The sequence below is a fragment of the Coptis chinensis genome, chromosome 9 (assembly GCF_015680905.1).
Source record: "Coptis chinensis isolate HL-2020 chromosome 9, ASM1568090v1, whole genome shotgun sequence".
Lineage (NCBI taxonomy): Eukaryota > Viridiplantae > Streptophyta > Magnoliopsida > Ranunculales > Ranunculaceae > Coptis > Coptis chinensis.
Window position 1 is genome coordinate 60,745,067 of NC_141464.1, and position 22,610 is coordinate 60,767,676.

A 22,610-nucleotide genomic window follows, 5' to 3' on the forward strand; every position below is an offset into this window, starting at 1 on the left:
AGAATAAGAATATCGAAAGTATAACAAAGTTTCCAGAGAGCAAATGTGTAATAATCGTAATGTGCAGAGTTCTACTTCATTGCTAACACTAAATAAAAAACATTAGTTGCACGCACAAACAGTCGGTAGCAGCTTTGTGCTATTGCCCAAATAACCAGTCGCTTAAGAAATGATGTGTCGAATTTGAAGAGAGCAAGCCTCTCTTCACTGGCTATATCTCCTCCGGAGTTGGTGCCAAGTCATAATAAATAACCGAGGAAAATTGTTGCCTAAGGATGAACAAAAAGGTAAATTCGCTAAGTTAATACAAGAGTCTTGAAAATCAGTTTAGGTTATTTCTAGGAGATGACGCGATTAGTCGATTACTATTGTGAGATATATGCTATATTGACAGAGGAAGGCCTACAATGATGAAATGAGATAGAAAATCAATACAAGTATTCACTTTTTGGGCATCCATTAGCAAAAGGCACATAAAAAGATTACCCAACGCTAAAGCATCAGCCCTATATCTAAACACTATGGAAAAAGTGAACCGGTGATTGCTGCCTTCCAAACTTGCAAGCAAAACCAATATAAGAATACCAAAAGTGAAACAAAGTATGTGTTGGGGTAAAGATTTCACATTTGGGACGCCTTCAGAAAGGAGGTGAATTGGCAGAACCAATTACAAGCACGAGGAAACTACAACTATTAAAAAGCCTAAAAATGGGTCTTGAAAGGAACAGATCATGAACAATAGTCATGACTCAGTAATACCCAAACATGTAAAGTTGAAGTTTTAACTGGATACTACTAGTAGATAACTATTACACAAATTATATGGAAGAATGATTATCACCCGTCAAAACCTTCAAACAAATAACAGTTCAGAACTTCAGATGAATAGATTAAAGAATAGTAACAAGCCTGAATCCCAATTTCATTCTTCAATCCCAATTATAACTATCAGATATTCATACCCATTCATCCAAGTTTAACAATACGCACTAAATGTAGCACGATTTTTAACTAAAGCAAAAATCTGCTATTTTCAATTACAAATACTTCTTGTAACATCGTTTGTGTTGCTGCTTTGTGTAATGCGGATATCGTGTTGTGTAATGGTTTGTGTAATGCTGATATTGTTTGTGTTGCTATTACGCGAGCAAGTTCGTTACCAGTACTTCGTATCCATTTTGTACAGAGATTTTCAAAAGAACCAAAAAAAGATATAGCATCTTTAAGTATGAGCTTTGATGTCCATGACAAACTTGTTTCCTTCTGCTCCAAAAAATTGCTTGCAGCTTGACAGTCCGTCTCCACCTCTATATTGGTGGTAGTGAACTTACTGCACCACAAGATTACTCTGATTAAGCCTTGACACGAGCATTGGTCCCATCCATGATCTCTTCCTGCAGCAATAAACCACCCTTTAGTATCTCTCAAGACATAACCATAATATGATTCTCCCTGTTTCCTGAAACTTGCATCTGTGTTAAGTTTTAAGAAGTTTCCTAGTCACGTATAACCAAGGAAAGTTGTCCCCAAGGAGGAACAAAAAGGAGGATCCATTTACACAACAGACTCAAAAGTCAGTTAAGGTTAATTCTCATAAATGCGTAAATACAATTGTGAGATATATGTTATATAGTCGAGAATTCGAGATACAATGAGACGCTTACAGTTTAAGATGCTAGACCATTTTTACAAATGTAAAGTCTACAAATTTTAAAAAATGTTGGCATCCGTTTGCAAAAAGCACATAAAAGGATTACCAAATGCTAAGACACCAGCCCTTTGTCTATTGGCAACGTACAGCGCTTTAAGAACTACGGAAAAACTGCATCAGTGACTCTAAATTGTTGCCTTATTTTCAAACATGCCAGCAAAGCCAAAAATAAGAAATCAATAAAGTACGAAGAAACCTAGTGAAAGATTATCATTTTCAAGACCCCCCTCAGAAGGGAGGTGAATTGCTACCCATCTTGATGTGCACGAGGAAACTCCATTTTTATAGAATAATTATAATAAAGGCCATGACCGTCATACACGGCGGATTACCATTAATGTACATACAGTCATACATGTTATGTTGATGTTTTAACAACTCTCATTAGATACAGGTAGTAGACAACTGTTACACAAATAATTTAAAACTGGTTACAAACTAATATATGAAAGAATGATGATCAACCATCCAAAACTAGAGTGAATGAGTAATTCAGATGAGTACAATACAAAGTAGTAACAAGCCTTCAACCCCATTTTTTTCAAGTCAACATTCAACCAATGGCAACTAGAATGTTACACGTGACTTCTAAACCTCTATATATAGGCATACCTCAATATCAATCTAAATTTTATTGAGAGCATAATTTCTTACATTTCGGAACTTGTTTAGACATAACATAATTGATACTCACATTACATTACTAGCGGACAAAGTTGCAGCGTCTGCACAGCCACATAACTGGAATCAACGTAAAGCTTACAGAGAACCCAGGTATAGTCCTGTACGGTGTACACAAGTAAAATTATGTGAATTAATTGCTTCTGAGTTGTGAGTAAAAAGATAATGAAAATTGTTACAAAAATGAAAACTTAAAACACCTCTGGCCACTTTGGGGCAGAGGCAGGATAAAGTTGGTATTCTATCAGCCTATATTCTTTCTTTTCACCATCTTCATAAAACTCAAATACTTGTCGAAGTCCGATTTTCTTATCCTCCTGAATGATGTCTTCCTTTTCGGCAAATACCCATTCTCGTTGAACATCCACTCCTGGTTCATTTGGACGGCTACAGGTGAAGAAGTACCAACCGTTGTGTCCACTGACCTCCTCTGTCAAAGACATTCCCGTAATGTTATTAGAACATTAATAAAAACGATAACACCTTCACTTGTGTGAATCTAAAACTTGGATTTCCTTAAACAAAAAGAAGGAAATGAAACAAGTAGAAATTAAACTTGGATTTCTTTAGAGATGTAAAAAAAAAAAAAATCCGTGTCGGACACATATTGTATGTGATATATCATATACCTCAATTTTTGATATTTCACCGTGTCAATGTAACTTGGCAAAAAAGATACTTTAATGTGAATACATCAAATCCAATAACACTTAGGGTTAAACCGTCTCATCTGTCTGGGTTGGGTGTTGTGCGGAATAGGTTGTTATGTAACTTGTCTTTCTACGCTTAAATACCCTAACAGTGAAAGCTCAAAGTATGCTTATCTTCTTTAATCAATGAAACAAAGGGAATTTGAACAAAAAACATACCAATGAGAGTTTTGGGATGCTTTGCATAGAGGTCTTGGACTTCCGGAATAGGGCAGAGCCTGAGCTGTTCATGTGAATTTTTCCTACTCAAATAGAAATTAACTAATTGTCCCTCCGTTGGGTGGAAAGTCAAACCATTCAACAACATATTTCTGATATCAGCCATCTCAGCCTGCATATTATAAAAACTTATCTACTGTCCTGAAACTTAAAAAGAATAAAGACCGAATACGTACCTTCATCGCATATTCCATATTCTTTTTGTGCAGAGCTTGCATTTTATTAGCCATATCTACCTCATGCAGGTAACATTCGGGGTATCCTGTTTTAATCCTTGTTTTCCTAGTAACTCTTTTTGTGCTCTTCTTCACCTCCTTCTTCACTGGCGTTTTCTTTTTCCTCTCGTCATTCTCTACATTAAATATTCACTTTTGGTAGAGAAAGTAGAATATACACTAACTAAGAGGAAAAAAATAAATAACTTACCGCTCACTGACCCGCTGCTTCTCCTTGTAGCCGCCACCATCTCTCTCTCTTTCCCAACCTCCTCTTTGCAACCTACCCGACCCGTTTATATCAACCGAACCCAGTTCAATCACTTATCCGGTCTAGTTTTTGTGGGAGTGGCCCATATTTACACTGCTGCAACCCGCAATTATCATTTATCAGGCAACACATGCATGCGACATACACTCACTTTCATAGTTTCTCAATTAAGAGCAAGGCTTGCATGTTGCAGGTGTGTGTGTAGAGGCATAGTTTCTTAATATATCCCCTTGTTTGGCACCTCGGCCTTTAAATTCTAGCTCCACTCCAATGGGCAGTGCTTATATGGATTTTATGGCACCCGAACACTAACAAAAAGTGGTTTTCAATGGGGGTGTGATGTGGTGTCTCAATTTGGCTGGTGTGAGAGCTCATGTAACAGCTTCTAAAAACAACTCACATACGACAGTTTGAATATCAAGTATTTTGGTTCACTACTCACTACTTCGAGTGGTGAAGCATTCCAGCCTTTGAGGCTGACAGATTTTATCGCCTCGTTTATAGATTGATTGATATTCCTGTTAGTAATACAACAGGTAAGGCGCAGTGGAACCTTAGAGCGCCTATTTATGTCAACATGTGCAGGAAAACTGGGCAAGATCTAATTCCACAATCATACTTGCAAGATCAGAGCAATACTTGACCTGAAAACAGCTAGAAACCTAGAATGGACGCCATCCAGCATGGACAGCAACTCTTGCATATTTCTATATTTGGTTGATTGGATGCATTCAGTTCAGTTATATCAGTCTACCAGGTGTTAGTTTTTTCAGTAGTACCATTCTGAAGCCCTTACATCGATGACAAAAGCATGCTATCAACATATGATATGATCTGAATTTTAAATGACATACTATGTCACATCAGACACATTAAAAAAAAAACACATTGGCTATAGAGAAATGATCGGAACAAGGACAAAATAGAACTCTCGGAACAGTTAGAATCAGACAAGCATCTATCGAGTATTGTCGCCTTACTCATGAGAAATGTGGCACCTGATATGTGAGAAACTCCAAAAAATGTCAAAAGTACATCCACCTGTCTGTACTCCAAAAAGTCAGGACTGCTAACAACTATTTAGAGGAAAGATGTTGTTATTCTTGAAGATGTACTTCGAGGAAACTCTTGCAGCTTCACAATAAATTTGGCTGCTCTTTCTTCTCTGTCAGATACTCTTTTGGAAACAACCACATTCATCACCTCCAAGACCACAGCATTCTTCAGCAAAACTTCCAGAAATCAAGTCCATTACAACATCCTAGGATTTCACGAATTTCAATCAACTTGAGGCATTGCAATGACAACCCTGTATCACGGTACTTCTCTATGACCTCTGAACTGATCTTTTCGTACATAGCAAAATGTTATAAAAGTTCAGTTGTAACTAAACTGCACGACCTGAAAAAAAATAACTATGTACCATGAAATGTGTTTCAAATATAAAATGATAGAGTGTGCAATCATTTACCTTAGTTACTTTGACAGTAAGAGTTTCCACATTAGGAGAGATATTGAGAAAGCGCAATATTCCACAAATGCTGTCGCTATGTTGCTGAATGACAGAAATGTTTTCTAGAACCATAACCCTCAAATTAAGAAACTGCATGGACAAGCTTCCCAATGTAGCAGAGGTTTTGGAGAAAACCTTCGCACATGAAAAGCACCATGGTTTTAGAACCTCTATCCGAATTAACATTCAACTCACAAATTAAGCAAAGAGAATTTAATATTATAATGAGCTTCATACCTTCAAAAAAGAACATATAACTTGGTGCTGGGCACCTGGCCAGGACGTTGCACCTTCCATTTACGAATCAGGTGGAAGGGTCATTGTTGGGGAGTATAACACCCTTAGACATTTATGGCTGGGACTCATAATCATTTAACAATGTTGGGAAGGAATAGGCTATATGCTACTGTCTTTGATTTTGTTAACATCAATGTTAGATTTTGGGTGCGTCCCACTGAATTTGACCCAGTCAGTGATCATAAAGACTCGATTCGTGGGACTTCAGGAGTTAAAACGTCTAGATTGAAACTTAATGTGACGATACGCGTGAAGAGGAGAAACAATAGCAGGGGCAGGACATAATTTCCAAAACAGATGCAAGTGTTCTGCGTTTATCTTACCTAAGAAAGTCGAGACCAAGGCCCAAAATATCGATATCGTTCAGTATACCTAAAAACCGATATATATCGGATATATCTATTTTTTTTGATGACCAGTCCAAACTATTTAAAATATCGAATATATCAGAAATATAATATCGAAAATATATTGTAAATATCGGATTTATATTAAAAATAGTCAAAAAATCAATCGATATATATCATAAATATCAGATATATTGATTATATCGATAATATAAAATTTTATATCAGAATTTCCGATATATATCAGAAAAAAAATTCTATATTCGATAGATATATGTTGAAAATATCGATATCAGTGTACCAAAATACCAATATATATCGATAATATATCAGATATATCGACAATATTTTAGTCCTTAGTCGAGACAACACCTTCCACTTCATCTGTCCAAATGCGTGGACGTCAGCATACGCTGAAACCAGGAATGTTTGCCAATGTTTTTGGCTCATGAAAGAATCTTTGCCTTACGGGCCTATGGTTTCAAGGCAAACCGATTGCCACAAAAGAAAAAATTAGTACCGATGGTTCATTTCTTTAGTTTTCTGATTGGAAAGGCTAAGTCCTTCCCTCATTATTATGTGATACAGCTCACACTACATTAACATTAGTTATCCAAAAAAAATCAATAAATAAAAACACTAGTATTGACTTTCACCAAAGGGATACATATTTATGGAGTTCCGGCCCAACAAAGTACCACATTGAGCACCCATTTTCATCCGACTCCCTCGTGTTAGAGCATCTCTAGGTGGTAGTATAACCTGTCAAATTCTTCATATTTGAAGAAAAAATTCGGAATTTCTCGGAATTCCATCTCTAGGTGGCCTCATTCATGGTCGATAACCCGCCCCGTTCGCATTCTTGTTCGCAAATCACGGAGGTTTGATCGCGGATCTTGGAGGGCGACAATAGTAATGTCGCCCCCCAAGTTTTTTTTTTTTGATTGACCCACCCACCACCCGCCCGAAGAAAATCGGCGCCACTACTAATGTCGCACAAGTTATTTTTTACTTTTTTTTAATTTGGTACGGCCGATTAGGAATGTCGCGTGAGTTTTTTTTAACTTGGGGCGGCAGTGGTAATGTCGCTACGACAAGACATCTTGGCGCCGATTAATGTCGCGCAGGGTCATCTCCAATGAATTTTGCGACCACGAATTTGCAACCACCTAGAGTTGGTCGAAATTTGCTACCAAATTCTGTGGTCGCATTCTTCAAATTTGAAGAGTATGCTACCACCACCTAGAGATGCTCTTAGAATTGTTTGCTCTAGATGCTCTTATACCAATTAGCACAGTAATAAATTTAATGAGCGCCTGAGGTAATTCACTAAAATAGGGGGGGAATTACCTCAACCATCAAAGGCGATATTACTAGAGATTTCACATTGCGCACTGCTCTCAAATAATTCATCATACGCATTATGTATTTCTTACTCTGCTCTTCTGGAAGCCAATTATCCTCTTCATAAGACATTCCTACTTGCATGCAAAAATCAGCAATATGTGGAGAACAAAGGGTTTCCACCCAAAAATCTCTTTTCATGTGATCTGCACACTTTAAAGATAAAAGATTTGGAGCATAAATCTCGATCTTACAACGAGCTGGTTCCAGACCAAACCAATTTCTTATCTCCAAATGCTTCACTTGAGGAGCATAAATAGTGAACTTCTTCAGCACATATAACTGAAGATCCTCCAGCATTAGTGATTCAAGAACTGGACAACTCTTAAGAAGCTCTACAATATTGTCTTTAAGAAATAGTGTTGAACTGAGATGCAAAGTCTCAAGAGCAGGCAAAGAAATTGAAGTTGGTGGTTCAAATTCTAACCCACAATCACACTTCAATACTCTCAAAGACTTAGATATAAAGAGAGAATCTGGTAACTCAACCCAGCACTTCCTAAGAAAGTAGAGATCAAGTTCTTGAACATTGTGTTTTACAGCATAAGATACCCATGATTCAATATCTTCATGTTAATTAACTGCGGAAACAACGTTACCCACAACAAGTAGATCAATCCTACACAATAACCGATCTTTCTCAATAGACAAGATTTTAACACCCTCCAAACAATATCCCAACACTTTTCAATATCAAATAACAAACATATAAAGTAAAACAATTAATGTAAAAGAAGAACAAACCACAAGACGAGATATATCGTGGTTCGGCAATTTGCCTACGTCCACACTGCGAGTTCCAAGCTTTACTAGATGTCCGGAGTAACAGATTACAAGTCTCTCAATTCACTCACAAAGAATGAACACTCAACTCACAAAGAATTGCTTACTTATCTTCTCTCTCTTTCTTGGTTTTGGAAAAGTTAGGTTTCTACAGAAAAAACCTATATTTATACTATTTCAGAAAACTTCCGAAATAAGTCAAATTCGTGCTGAAATACGGTGGGGCGCGACCCACACTCTCGGTAAGGCAAAGTCGAGCGCAGGGTGCGCTGGAGAGCCTGGAGTTCGACCAAGACATGAGCGTGACCCGCGCCCTTGTCCAAGCAAAAAGGAGCGCAGGGTGCGCTCAAGCCTAAATAGAGAAAACTTCGTCTTTTTCTCTATATTCTCCATCTCGGTAAGGTTTTAACACATAAAACCAAGCCGAACACATCCAGTAGGAACACATCCAGCAATAAAACCAAGCCGAACACATCCAGTAGGAACACATCCAGCAAGGAAGACTCGCAATCAACTACCCCGAAGGGGCATGCCCACAAAGGGCTCAGCATGTAGGATTTGGAGCAAGTCCAAATAGTGTTGGAACTTAACTCCGATGACAACCCTTGTCAACATATCAGCAGGATTGTCATGGGTGTCCACTTTCTCAAGTGCTACATCACCATCCTCAACGACATCCCGTATAAAGTGATAGCGGACATCAATATGCTTGGTCCGAGCATGATAAACCTGGTTTTTCGCCAAATGAATATCACTCTGACTATCACAATACAAAGCAATATTGTTATACTCAATACCCATATCATCCAGAAGACCTCGAAGCCATAGTGCCTCTTTCACTGCCATATACTCTGCCTCAGTAGTAGATAGAGCAACTGTAGCCTGTAGCATAGACTTCCAACTAACCGGTGCACCATGCATCATAAACACATAGCCAGTAGTCGATCGTCGTCTATCTAGATCACCTGCATAATCTGAATCCACATACCCACTGACATAACAAGTGCCTCCACCATAAACTAATCCCACATCCAAGGTACCCTTCAAGTACCTTAGTACCCATTTCACTGCCTCCCAATGCTGCTTCCCAGGATTTGCCATATACCTACTTACAACACTAACTGCCTGTGAAATATCTGAGCGTGTGCACACCATAGCATACATCAAACTGCTCATGGCACTTGCATAAAGAACATTAGCCATATGCTTTTGTTCCTCCACCGAACTAGGAGAGAACTTAGCTGAAAGCCTAAAATGCCCAGATAAAGGTGTGGAAACCGACTTTGCATTCTCCATACCAAATTGAGAAATTACTTTCTGAAGGTATTTCTTCTGAGATACAACTATCCGTCGTTTCTTCCTATCTCTGTCAATCTCCATGCCCAGTATTTTCTTGGCTCCACCTAAGTCTTTCATCTCAAACTCAGAGCTAAGTTAAGATTTCAACTTGTCTATCTCCATCATGCTTTTGGAAGCAATAAGCATGTCATCCACATAAAGCAGGAGATAGATGAAGTCATTACCACGAAGCCTTCTAAAGTAGACACAACAGTCATACTTACTTCGGGTGTACTCATGTTGCATCATGAACGTGTCAAAGTGCTTGTACCATTGCCTGGGTGATTGCTTTAACCCATACAGTGACCGATTCAATTTGCATACATGATCTTCTTTCTCAGCAACGACAAACCCTTCAGGTTGTTTCATTTAGATCTCTTCCTCCAAGTCCCCATGCAAGAAAGCAGTTTTCACATCAAGTTGCTCTAACTCCAAGTCGAAGTGAGCAACTAAACTCAATAACATACGAATGGAAGTATGTTTGACCACCGAGAAAATACCTCATTGTAGTCGACTCCTTCCTTTTGTGAGAAATCATTTGCTACTACTCTTGCTTTGTACCCAGTACTGTCGGACTCAGGAAGGACCTCTTTCTTTCTGAACACTCATTTACTGCTGATAGTCCTTTTGCCCTTTGGCAATAAAACTAGGTCCCATGTGTGATTTTTATCAAGAGACTCCATCTCTTCTTGCATAGCAACCAACCAATCTTTGTAATGAACATCTCTAACAACTTCCTTGAAACTATCTGGCTCATTATCTTCGATATTCAGTGCATATGCCACTAAATCCACCTGACCATAGTGTTTCACCAGCTTCTCGTGCCCATACTTGTGCACTTTTTTAACTTGTCTCTTTGGCCTAGGGTCAGCCAATACAAGTTGTGGATGCTCTTGCTCTTCTTCCTGTTGCTGTGTGGTTCCATGACTTGGTACCTCATCATGAACCAACCAGTCATATGCTGCATCAGACAACTCAAGTTCAGTGGCTTGAACTTCTATAGACTCACCATTACGCCCGAAATTTTCCGACTTCTTGAAGATAATCGCGGAAGTCTCATCAAACGTAACATCTCTGGCGACCGGGAACTTGTGGTCTTCTAGACACCACAATCTATATCCCTTTTTACCCCATTTGGCGGCCCTAAGAATATGGCTTTCTTAGCTCTAGGATCTAGCTTGTTCTCCCTCACATGGTAGTAAGCAGTCGATCCAAACACTCGCAAAATACTATAATCAGCTGGGTTACCTGACCACACCTCATAAGGTGTCTTGCAATCTATAGCTGAAACTGGTGACCTATTATACAGATAACACGCTATGGACACTGCATCTGCCCAATATTCTTTGCCTAGACTGGCATTAGACAATAAACATCTCGCTCTTTGAAGCAAGGTTTTATTCATCCTCTTTGCCATTCCATTCTGTTGAGGCGTGCCTCTCTCGATCGATCCCGGCAATTCCACGCTTCGCAAGAAAAACTCTTGGAAAGGCCCATAGGTATACTCAGTACCATTGTCAGACCGTAGTGTCCTTACCTTCCTATCTATGCGATTCTCAACCCTTGCCTTCCACTTCTTAAATGTCTCAAACACTTCATCTTTTGTTTTCATCATATACACCCACACATAGCGGGTATGATCATCAATGAATGAGACATAATAACGGTTATCTCCTTTAGAAGCCACTCTAGGGGGGTCCCCAAACATCTGTATGCACATAGTCAAGGATGCTTGTTGTCGTGTGCTTGCTTGACTTGAACTTGACTCTGCACTGCTTCCCATAGACGCAATGCTCACAGAACCCCCATACTTAGCTTCTTCAAGTCCTTCAAGAACCCTCGCTTGCACAACTCAGACAAACCCTTTTCACTCATATGCCCTAGTCGCATATGTCACATCTTAGTGCATTCATAATCATCACTACATGCAACCACTGCTACATCACTTATCACTGTACTACCCATCAAAGTATGCAAGGTTCCATGTCTTTGACCCTTCATAACAGTTAAAGAGCCACTGACAATCTTTAGGACTCCACCTTCGCCCACAAACTTGTGGCCTTTGGAATCCAAGGTACCAAGATAAATAAGGTTTTTCTTTAGCTCAGGAACATGCCTCACATCAGTTAAAGTCTTCATTACACTATCATGCATCTTGATCCGTATATTTCCAATTCCTACCATCTTACAAGCAACGTCATTACCCATCAAAACGGAACCACCATCAATGCTCTCATAAGAAGTAAACCACTTTCTATTCGGGCACATATGGTAGGAACATCCGGAATCAAGAATCCACCTTTCAGCCATATAGTCTTGTGTGGACACACAGAGACTCAACTCGTCCCCTTCAGAGCCTGAAGCATAACTTGCCTCAATTTTTACCATCTCTCTTGTTCTCTTTCTTCGGGTGAGGACAATTACTTGCGTAATGTCCCTTTTCATCACAATTATAACACTTCACATGTGTCAAAGGCTTCTTTGACTTGGACCTAGACTTCTCATTACTTGTAGAAGCCTTTTCATATGCTTCCTCTTGCCACTAGCCCCTGACCTGCATTATTGTTATTCTCTACATGTGTCTTCTTCATTAACTCATAAGAAAGAAGAGCACTCTGAACTTTGTCAAAATCAACATTTTATATGTTCATAAATGTAGTCATTAGATGCTCATAGCTTTCTGGCAATGAGAATATTAAACATGCCGCTTGATCCTCATCATCCATCTTCATACCCACATTCAAATAATCCGCTAGGCGCCGACGGAACTCACTAACGTGCTCTTACATCGTTGAACCATCCACCATCATGTACCGATAAAGACGCTTCTTAAGGTACATCTTGTTCGCCATGCTCTTGGTCATATACATAGACTCTAGTTTGAGCCAAATACCGGCAGCGGTATTTTCTCCCATCACACTATACATGACCTCATTAGCAAGACATAACCGGATTGATGAACAAGCCTGAATATTGAACTCTTCCCAATCATCATTACTCATACTCACTGCTTTAGATTTAATCCCCTTTAAAGCCTTGTGCAAACCTTGTTGGATGAGGATGTCCTTTACTTGGACTTGCCAAATCTCAAAGTTATTTTTCCCATTAAACTTCTCTACTTCAAACCTTGCGTTTGACATCTTGGGAGCCATCTTTCAAGTTACACACAATAACCCAAAAAACAATTTCACTTTGGAATTTAATCGAACACCTTGTCTACACAAATTTCGAGCATTAAACTCAAAATCCTAGGTCGTATACCTACGCTCTGATACCAATTGTTGTGAATAATTAACTGCGGAAACAACGTTACCCACAACAAATAGATCAATCCTACACAAAGATCGATCCTTCTCAATAGACAAGATTTTAACACCCTCCAAGCAATATCCCAACACTTCTCAATATCAAATAACAAGCATATAAAGTAAAACAATTAATGTAAAAGAAGAACAAACCACAAGACGAGATATATCGTGGTTCGGCAATTTGCCTACGTCCACACTGCGAGTTCTAAGCTTTACTAGATGTCCGGAGTAACAGATTACAAGTTTCTCAATTCACTCACAAAAAATGAACACTCGACTCACAAAGAATTGCTCACTTATATTCTCTCTCTTTCTTGGTTTTGGAAAAGTTAGGTTTCTATAGAAAAAACCTATATTTATACTATTTCAGAAAACTTCCGAAATAAGTCAAATTAGTCTTTGAAATCACGATTGGTAGCGACCAGCGCTCGGTAAAGGCAAAGTCAAGCGCGAGGGTGTCTTTGAAGAGCACGAGTTCGACCAAGACATGACCGCGACCCGCGCCCTTGTCCAGGCAAAAAGGAACGCAGGGTGCACTCAAGCCTAAATAGAGAAAACTTCGTCTTTTTCTCTACACAATGCATAATTGTCATCTTCTCTACACAAAACATAATTGCCATCATAGGACATACAAAACTTCAGCATATTAGTCCTGCAGCGACCTGATACACCAACTCCGTAAAGCAAACATTATCCCCTACGTCATCATAAGACTTACTGCTAAAGTCAGAGAAGCACTCGAATTGAAGATTAGGAACAGAAGCCCAACGACGTCTCCATTTTTTCGACAGAACACTAGTTGAATAATATTTGATGAAGAACTTTTTTAGGTAATTTACTAATTCTATCTCTGATATCCACCTTCAATCTCTTCGTCATCATCATCGCTGTAAATGTTCAAAATAAATATTCATATTAGAAAAATGATTGATAAAGTCTAGATGGACAGTAAACATCACAAAATACTTCTTTACAATTAGTGTAATCGTCACCTAAAAAATTGTACTAAATACTTATTAATAACAAAGGTCGTCTTTCAGTTGATGGGTTCTTGACCCGTTTATTTTGCAACCGAGCCTAGTTCAATCACTTATCCGGTCCAGTTTTTGTGGGAATAGTTGGACTTGTGTGGCCCATATTTACACTACTGCAACCCGCTATTAACATTTATCAGGCAACACATACATGCGACATACACTCACTTTCATAGTTTCTCAATTAAGAGCAAGGCTTGCATGTTGCGGGTGTGTGTGTGTAAGGCATAGCTTCTTAATCTATCCCCTTGTTTGGCACCTCGGCCTTTAAATTCTAGCTCCACTCCAATGGGCAGTGCCTATATGGGATTTATGGCCACCCCAACACTCACAAAAAGTGGTTTTCAATGGGGGTGTTACGTGGTGTCTCAATTTGGCTGGTGTGATGTGTGAAAGTTCAAGCTAAATTTGAGAGCTCATGTAACACCTTCTAAAAACAACTCATCGAAGATTGGAAAGAAATCCACATATCCTTATCACTTCATTCTTCTCAGTAAAAATATCCAAAAAATTGAACAACAAATATGATTCCTCAAACTCATCGAAGATTGGAAAAAAATCCACATAAGTAAAAGTACATATACCCGTATTTCTGAATTTGGTGCGGATGATGCAATTCTTTTCGGTATAAATATTCAAGAAATCATCAAGAAGGTACTCATCATAATAGTTGCCATCTTCATGTAACAAACTAGGAAAGGAACACTCATCCAAATATTCATCACACTCTGAAGAATAATCACCGTTGTGAAAATATTCATCAACAAAATTCTCATGATCCAAAAAATCAGTGAGCATGGGTGGTTGAGTCGGGTCACCAATGGCTGGTAAGTAAGCTTTTTCGGCTTCATCTCTGCCCAACAACTAACAAAAGTTTTCTATAACCTCTCATGGCTCCCTCCCTCAATCCAAATCTCAAACCTACCTTTTGTGGACTGCTCCAGCCTCGTTCACAGCAAGGAAATGTGGGGGGAGGAAACAAAAACAAAACTTATGTTTGTTTCCCTAGAAAACTTTTGAATATTTCTGACAAAAAACAATTTTTTTTATGTAAAGTGTTTTTGGCCTGACACGTGGTGGTTTCTAGAATGAAAATGAATAATGTAATATAGTAATATACACGAAACACGAGGAGGTTTGGAAGTTCACTTTAACATGATCATATTTTCGGCTTCTCCAATCTCCACTACTCTCTCTCTCTCTCTCTCTCTCTCTCTCTCTCTCTTCATCTCTACCCAACAATTAACAAAAACTTTCTCTAACCTCCCATGGCTCCCTCCCTCAATCCAGACCCCAAATCTACCTTTTGCGGGCTGCTCCAACCTCGTTCACAATAAGGAAATGTGGGCCAAATGAAAAAAAAAACTTATGTTTGTTTCCCTATAAAACTTTTGAATATTTCTAACAAAAAACAATTTTTTTATGTGAAGTGTTTTCGGCCTGACACGTGGTGGTTTCTAGAATGAAAATGAATAATACAATATAGTAATATACACGAAACACGAAGATGTTTGGAAGTTCACTTTAACATGATCCTATTTTCGTCTTCTCTAATCTCCACTATTCTTCACATCTACCTCTCTCTCTCTCTCTTCATCTCTACCTAACAATTAATAAAAGCGTTCTCTAACCTCCCATGGATCCCTCCCTCAATCCAAACCCCAAAGCTACTTTTTGCGGACCGCTCTAACTTCGTTCACAGCAAGGAAATTAAATGTGGGTTTATCTTGAATGTTTTGATGATGGTTCTAATGATGGGTTTATGAGTTGTTTGTTCTTGGTTACTGTTTTGATGATGGGTTTTTGAGTTGTTTGTTCTTGGTTTTGATGTTGGGTTTATGAGTTGTTTGTTCTTGGTTACTGTTCGTTTTTTTTTGTAATGTTTTGATTGGTGGGTTTATGAGTTGTTTATGTGTTTGTGATCAATGGTTACTGTTTTTGATGTAGTTGATGCGTGTAGTGGGTTGGATGAAAAACCTGGACGGCTACTTTCATGAGGGTTTGAAGGACGCACTCCAAGGTCTCTTCAAAATTATCGATACGTTTGCTAACAAGATTCGCGGGATGCTGAAGAGGATTGGCAAAGGGCAGTGCTGATGGTGAAGGTGAGGACGACATGCCCGATTTGGAGAACGCTGATACGATACTAAAGATGACCCTCACATGGTGTATGTTGCTAACCCTGAGGATGTTGTTGTTGTGGGAAGCAAGATGGATGATGTTAAGTCTTGATTTATCACATATTAGTACTCAGACTTTCTTGGAGTAGTATTATAGTTTGGTATTTTGTTGTTTTTTTTATCTCTCTATTTCTTGGAGTAGTACTATTGAAACTATGTTCTCAGATTTTGGATGCTTTGATTGCTTGGTGACTAATATGATATACGTTGATTCATCATGTTGGTTTTACGTTTCGGATGGTTATTTTGTTACTCGGACATTTTCATTTGCTAATATAAGACCTGATGCTCTGAAGTTTATGTTTTCAATATGTTCATGCTGTAGAATGTGGATAACTGTAGGTACAGACTAGCAAAGTCGGTAAAACCTTTGGGTGATGATACCAGAGGTTTGGAGCTCGCCAAAGAGTTACTGATCTAATTTAAAGCAGGCTTGCCAACAAAAAAAAAGAATTTGGATAACCTTACTTGAGGTAGTTGACCTGAATTCATGTGTTCTTTTTAGGATGCAAACTATGTATTATCTATCCTGGATTCAGGAATTTGGAAAGTTTCCCTAATTACTTGCACAATTATGTTATTTGCAAGTCTGAGTTGAATAGGGATTAGGCTAAGGGGTTGTTTGTTTTTTTTTTGATTCAGCATTTAGTGGTGCTGAATCATTAGTTTTCAACATTCAGCAACTAAAAAAGTTGTTTGTTTTTATTTTCTCTCCAATGTTCAATGCTAACTTTGGTCTTCAGCATTCCGTGACAATCTTCCTCCTGAATGCTGAATCTATTTGTTTGAGTTGCCAAGTTCTAAGGTTGCCCCTTCATCTCCACGCTCTACTACGCAAACATGCGATCCATGATGAACCCCTCCAACTTGCTTGCCTTGAGTCTTTAACTTTTTTGTATAGGTAATGGAAGCAACAATCTTTAAAGAACCATCTCTAAAATTATGAGATCAACTTTCCTCATTAATAAGTTAAGATCAATTTAAGGGGGCGATGGTGGATAATCAAAGAAGAAAAAGATGGGTTTCAATAATATGCCCAACGAACCTTTAAACCAGAAGAAAGAGGTAGGTTTTTGAAACGAAGGGTTCAATTAGAAAGTTAGACTATGATGTCTCAAGAAGGCATCCTTATTTGATGATATTCATCCTATTATAGCCACTTGTTTAAAAGAAAATATGGTTTTCATTATTTAATTAAATGTATTTTATTACCTATATTTTAATTAAAATTCTTATATAAAAAGAAAAATAAAAGGACAAATGTCTTCTATATTTTTTTGTTATTGCATGGCTTCTATATTTCGAAGAACATGGTTATAAAAGTTGTGCAATGAAAAAGCACGCAACACGTAATTATTTATATGTTGTTGTTTGTGTTAGGTATCTTTTGCAAATCTTACTTAGCCTATTAAATATTGATTAGTATAGTGGCTAGCAAGGTATCAATCCTACTCTAAATAACTAAGTGATGATAATAGAAATTCCTAATATAAGTTACTCTAATGGATGCAAGTAAAAGATGTGGCTAAGTAATAATTAATATATGGTTGATTTGATTTGAGATTTAAACTATGCATAAAATAAACTAATTTAAATATATGAATATGAATCAAGAGAGAGAATATCTTGAGAGAGATGAATCCACCAAAATCATAGAATTAGTCTAATAGATCTACCTATCATGTTTAATATAAATCACCAATAGAAACTCACCATACCTACAAACCTTATGCTCATAACCATGATGATAATATGTGGCTTTCAATGTGTTTTCTATCTTTCCATCAAATACTTCTTCAATCTCCAATGATATCTTCTATCTAACCAAATTGTGCTTTAAGTGACATTCAATATACAACTCTAGGTGCCATGGAAAATCCACACGTGGCATTAACCATACAACTAATTGAGGTGTCATAAAGAATCCAATCATCACACTAAAACGCTAAAAACTAGAAGAAAAGAATCTAGGGTTTATGGTATTTGGCTCTACACAATCATGAATTACCCTAAGACCTCCTAACCTCCACAGGAGCGTTAGATCAATGGACGAATAAGAAGAAACTCAATGAAGGATTTAAACTCAAACATGATAGAAGAAGAATTAAACTAAAACATACGAAAAAGGCTTCGTCTCCCCTCCCAAGAGAAGGGAGATTAGCACCTCATACTATGCTATGAACACAATATGAAAAGGAATAATCTTTATAGCTATTAATGGTGAAAAGGTCTGAACTTTCTTCTCTCTTAATTCTAGATCTAAGATGCAAACACAAAATTTCCTAGATTATGTAAACTGAGGTTTTTGTGCCTTATATATTGGCTTATATGCTCGTCTAGATAGAGATCCGAATCCTATATTTATTTGGTGTCAAACTCTCTGTAATCTTTCTAGAAGCAATCCTGGAAAAGTTAAATTCGGTTGGACCAAAGTTGGACGTGGCTCATTTTGCCTGCAGTTATTTCCCAATTTGCGCAGCTTTCTCGACTTTTCCTTCCTAATTCTTGTGAAACTCTGACTTCTTTTCCATGTTGATCTCATCTTCCTATGAAGTCGAAATTAAGGCTTTGAGATCAGATTGAAGACTCTTCTAACTCAATTATTATCCTCTTTTAGAGTCTCATTAGGTTTGACACTTATGGAGACAAATATGACGTTTTTGCCCTAGGCCTTTTAGCAGTAATTCCCAGTGACTCCTTTTTGACTTGTTTGACTTCTTTTCCCTCCATATTTTACATTTAGGTTCTTTGACCTGTAAAAACACAAATTGCATCATATTATAATATTTAATTATAAAATAGAGACTAACATACACATAATTGGGATTATAAATCATTACTTTTGAGCACTTATCATGCAGTTAAATCACTACTTGAGTAAATACTCGTTTGAAGAGCAAGTGTAATCGGTCGAGAATGAATTGACATTAATCGGGCGATTTTTTATAACACTATATTTCTTTACAAATACTTATTAAATATATTTAACTTTGAAATACCAACATAATTGAGCCAATTAAGAATCCAATCAATCAATAAACAATTAAAACACTCAATCAACTAAAATAAATATGATTAAAGTGTAGAACTTTACATAATTTAGGGTTGATCGAAAAAATTCAAATATTTTGTTTTTATAAACTATAAGTTTGTGTTCAAAATTGATAACAGGGATAAAATTGTCCAAATAATTTATATTCATGTCTTTAGAGCCAAGTCATTCTCACATAAAACAAACATATTTTTCATAGTTCACCCATGGGCATTTAGCATTCAGCATTCAGAGGCCAAAAAAAAAACAAACGACCCCAAAGTTGGCTCCTGAAGTTTGCCTTTGAATTGGAAGAAGAATAAGCTTGATCAGCCTGAGATTAGCCGTAAGTTGTAGCTGAGCTGAAATGTGGGATGTATTTAGTAGTTTCAGACTTTCAGGTTTGTGCCGTAAGGTGAGCCCTTTTTTTCAGCTGTAGTGTTAAATTTGTTTATGTTCTTATGTGCAGATTCTAATTAAATTTAGTTGGTTTTAATGTGTTTTGAACTGTTTGTAAATTCATCTTTTGTTGTTACAGTTCATAGTCAGAATAAATGCCTATTGCTTAATCTACACACCTAGGCAAAGAACTTCTGTGAGCTGTTGGTATAGTAAGTTTGTGGTACATTTCGAACCATAGATTTACAATAAGTTTTTTGTCGTTAAAAAAATTCTTTTGAGAGTCCTCTTGATTTACCCTCCAGCAGGTTTTAAAATTGCGGATTTGCGGCTTGCCAGCTATAATTTTCAATGAGAGTATTTCGTTTATGTCTGTCCTGAGTTATAATCAAAATCTTTAATGTGCGCCCTTTTTGTATTCAATAGGTGTGCAAATTATGTTTGCCCCATAAAACATGTAAGGAGAGATATTTGTTTTAGACAAACATTGTTTTCAATTGTTTTTTTATAGTCAATTGTAGATTTGTTTCCTACAGCATTTACAAATGGAATAATTCCCAAGTATCAGGTTGTGGGATCTCTATAATGCAGAAGTTTTCTAACGCCTCACATAACACTCTGATTGCTTCTTTTACTATAATTGCTGTTTATCAGACATGGTATATGGTATAACCGTACGAGAGAATGGTCACTGTGGACTGATTGATTAAGTAATTCGTATGTTTTGGATGATTAGCTCCCCAAATAAGTACATCTGGATAGTGTGCAATTGCAAATACAGTATTTTGTTCGATATCTTGCCCCTGGGAACTCGGGATGTGAAATAAAGTATTCCTTGAATGCAACAGTCTTCCGATCGCAACAAGCCAGCAATCTTTTTATCTTTTAACTAAATCATCACCACCTCAACTTCTCTGTAAACTTCTAACTCGCTCGCTTGCTCTATCCTTATTCCTTAGAAACTTTCTTTTGGTGTCTCTGTCTGTCCCACACGATCCATCAAGAGCAGAACTCACTTCCTCCTGTGCAGGAAACTTGGGAAGCCTTTTCGCAATAAGCTCCTCTATCCCGAGAGTAGTCCAGCTCATTTTGAATACTGATGAGTTCAATCTTGCAATAATAAGGGGAAATTTCCGACTACAGTTTCATTGATATTACTAAACAAGCTAGGAGCTGATATTTCTCTGCTTCAGCAACCTAACTCTACCATGGAAGATGGGCTAATATTGGATCAGTCGCCTTGTGGCAACCTTACTGGGGCAGCAGCACATGAAGCAGTTAGAGACTGCACTCAAACCATACTATGTATACAGACGACGAACTACAAGCACTTAACTTCAGACTTGCATCGAGATGCCTGAACCATTGTGACTCCAAACAACATTTGTTGTGTGAATGCACATTTTTCCGTAGATTGTTGGAGCTTCTTAGCAACTAAATTTCAGGTGCAGAACACAATATCTAAGCATCTGGAACTTATCTTCGCTTGAAAGGACAGAAACCCTCTTATAAGAGATTTATAAGCAGCGGCATCAATTCTTTAACTTCCAAATATAAACCCTCTTATAAGGTTTCTATTTGGAAGTACATAAATAAAATGTTCTATGATCCAAAAGCAACCAACTTCAACTTGGTATGCAAGAACATATAGAAGGCAATTCGGAAGGCATACAAGAGATCTAAGGGGATCCTTAACAGCTCAACTCACGATGCATGTGTAATACACAGGATGTGACTGGTTGTTGCCTCCACAAGTAATCATAAAAGTCAATACACAGGATGGATCTTCGAGAGGATATCAATCAAGGAAGAGTATATTTCCAGAGAGGTTCATATTCAAATCCATCTCCCTCAACTCCAACCAACTATCCAGTTCAAAACAAATGTGATCCAAATATGTCTCAGCGACCACAGTGTCAGATTTGTGGCAAACTTGGTCATATTGCAATTGATTGTTATCATAGAATGAACCACTCATATCAAGGGAGACATCCACCAGCAAAACTACAAGCTGTGGCAGCTCAGAATCAGTCACAAAGACAAGAAAACACAATCTATGGAAGTTCTTTAAATGAAAATGCCTACACTGCTTCTGAGAATACTCATACTGCTTACAATGCCTATCATGCTTATGGGAATCCAATGAATGACTCACGCTGGATTGCAGATACTGGAGCCACAAGTCATATAACTGCGGATCTCTCAAATCTCAACATGCATCAAGACTACAATGGATCTGACGAAGTGCATATTGGAATGGAAAAGGTTTGCAAATATCTAATATTGGCTCTAGCACTGTACAGTCTGCACAATCCACTTTTCATCTTAAGAACATTTTGCATGTCCCTAGCATTACTCAAAATTTATTCTCTGTGCATAAATTTCTTAAAGACAATAATTGCAGCATTACTTTTACTCGAACATTTTGTTGTGAAGGAAAATGTGAAGGGGAAGATCCTTTTACAAGGGAATCATGAAAATGGTCTCTATTCTATCAAGTTTCAACACCTCAATCCTTCAACTGCATCTCATCAACATCCATCTCATTCTTCATCAGCTTTTTACATGAATAAAGGACCTACTTCTTCTGCATATGTTGGAGAAAGAACTTCAAAGACCATCTGGCATCAACAATTTGGACATTTGTCTGATCAAACATTCAATAAAGTTTTGTCAAGTCATTGTCTAGTTTTAGACAGCAAAACATATTCTCTGTCTTTTTGTGTTGCTTGTAAACTAGGCAAAAGCACTAGATTACCTTTTTCCTCATCTGAATCATGTACAAATAAACCTTTGGATATCATCCATAGTGATCTTTGGGGACCATCCTCTATACCATCAGTTCATGGATATTTGTACTATGTTTCCTTTATTGACAATTGGTCAAGGTTCACCTGGATATTTCCATTGAATAAAAAGTCTGACTTCTTTCAAGTTTTTCAATTTTTTAAAGCTTCTGTTGAAAAGCAATTTGAGCATACTATTAAATGTTTTAGATGTGATGAAGGAGGTGAATACAAAAGCATTCAATTCAAAAAAAAATTTACTTCAAAGTGGAATAAATCTGCAGTATTCTTGCCCTTATACACCTTAACAAAATGGTATTCCTGAAAGAAAACACAGACATCTCACTGAGATGGCTAGAACTTTCATTGCCCAAATATTGGGT

The 22,610-nt window shown here is 37.6% G+C and overlaps 1 protein-coding gene across 3 annotated transcripts; it reads right to left on the reverse strand.

The window, feature by feature from the left end:
* Nucleotides 1–906: 906 nt before the first annotated feature.
* On the reverse strand, nucleotides 907–5,922 carry LOC147477119 (protein BEARSKIN2-like). Of its 3 annotated transcripts, none has more exons than XM_086584380.1 (9): nucleotides 5,558–5,922; nucleotides 5,279–5,455; nucleotides 4,788–5,208; nucleotides 3,748–3,903; nucleotides 3,498–3,673; nucleotides 3,262–3,433; nucleotides 2,593–2,822; nucleotides 2,406–2,493; nucleotides 907–1,394 (listed from the first exon to the last, which is right to left on the reverse strand). In XM_086584380.1, the coding sequence occupies exons 4-8, from the start codon at nucleotides 3,785–3,787 to the stop codon at nucleotides 2,407–2,409; spliced, it is 705 nt and encodes a 234-aa protein (XP_086440506.1). In that variant the 5' UTR covers nucleotides 3,788–3,903; nucleotides 4,788–5,208; nucleotides 5,279–5,455; nucleotides 5,558–5,922; the 3' UTR covers nucleotides 907–1,394; nucleotide 2,406. The 3 variants fall into 3 exon arrangements, with proteins under 3 accessions (XP_086440506.1, XP_086440507.1, XP_086440508.1); XM_086584381.1 differs by having other exon boundaries at nucleotides 3,748–3,900; nucleotides 5,558–5,918; XM_086584382.1 differs by having other exon boundaries at nucleotides 3,748–5,153; nucleotides 5,558–5,918.
* Between the last annotated feature and the right edge of the window lie 16,688 nt (nucleotides 5,923–22,610).

Coding starts and splice junctions, on each gene's coding strand:
- LOC147477119 (XM_086584380.1), bottom strand. CDS start 3,787: ATGGTGGCGGCTACAAGGAGAAGCAGCGGGTCAGTGAGCG. Junction 3,434..3,497: donor ATATGGAATATGCGATGAAG/GTACGTATTCGG, acceptor TATAATATGCAG/GCTGAGATGGCTGATATCAG. Junction 2,823..3,261: donor GCATCCCAAAACTCTCATTG/GTATGTTTTTTG, acceptor TGTCTTTGACAG/AGGAGGTCAGTGGACACAAC.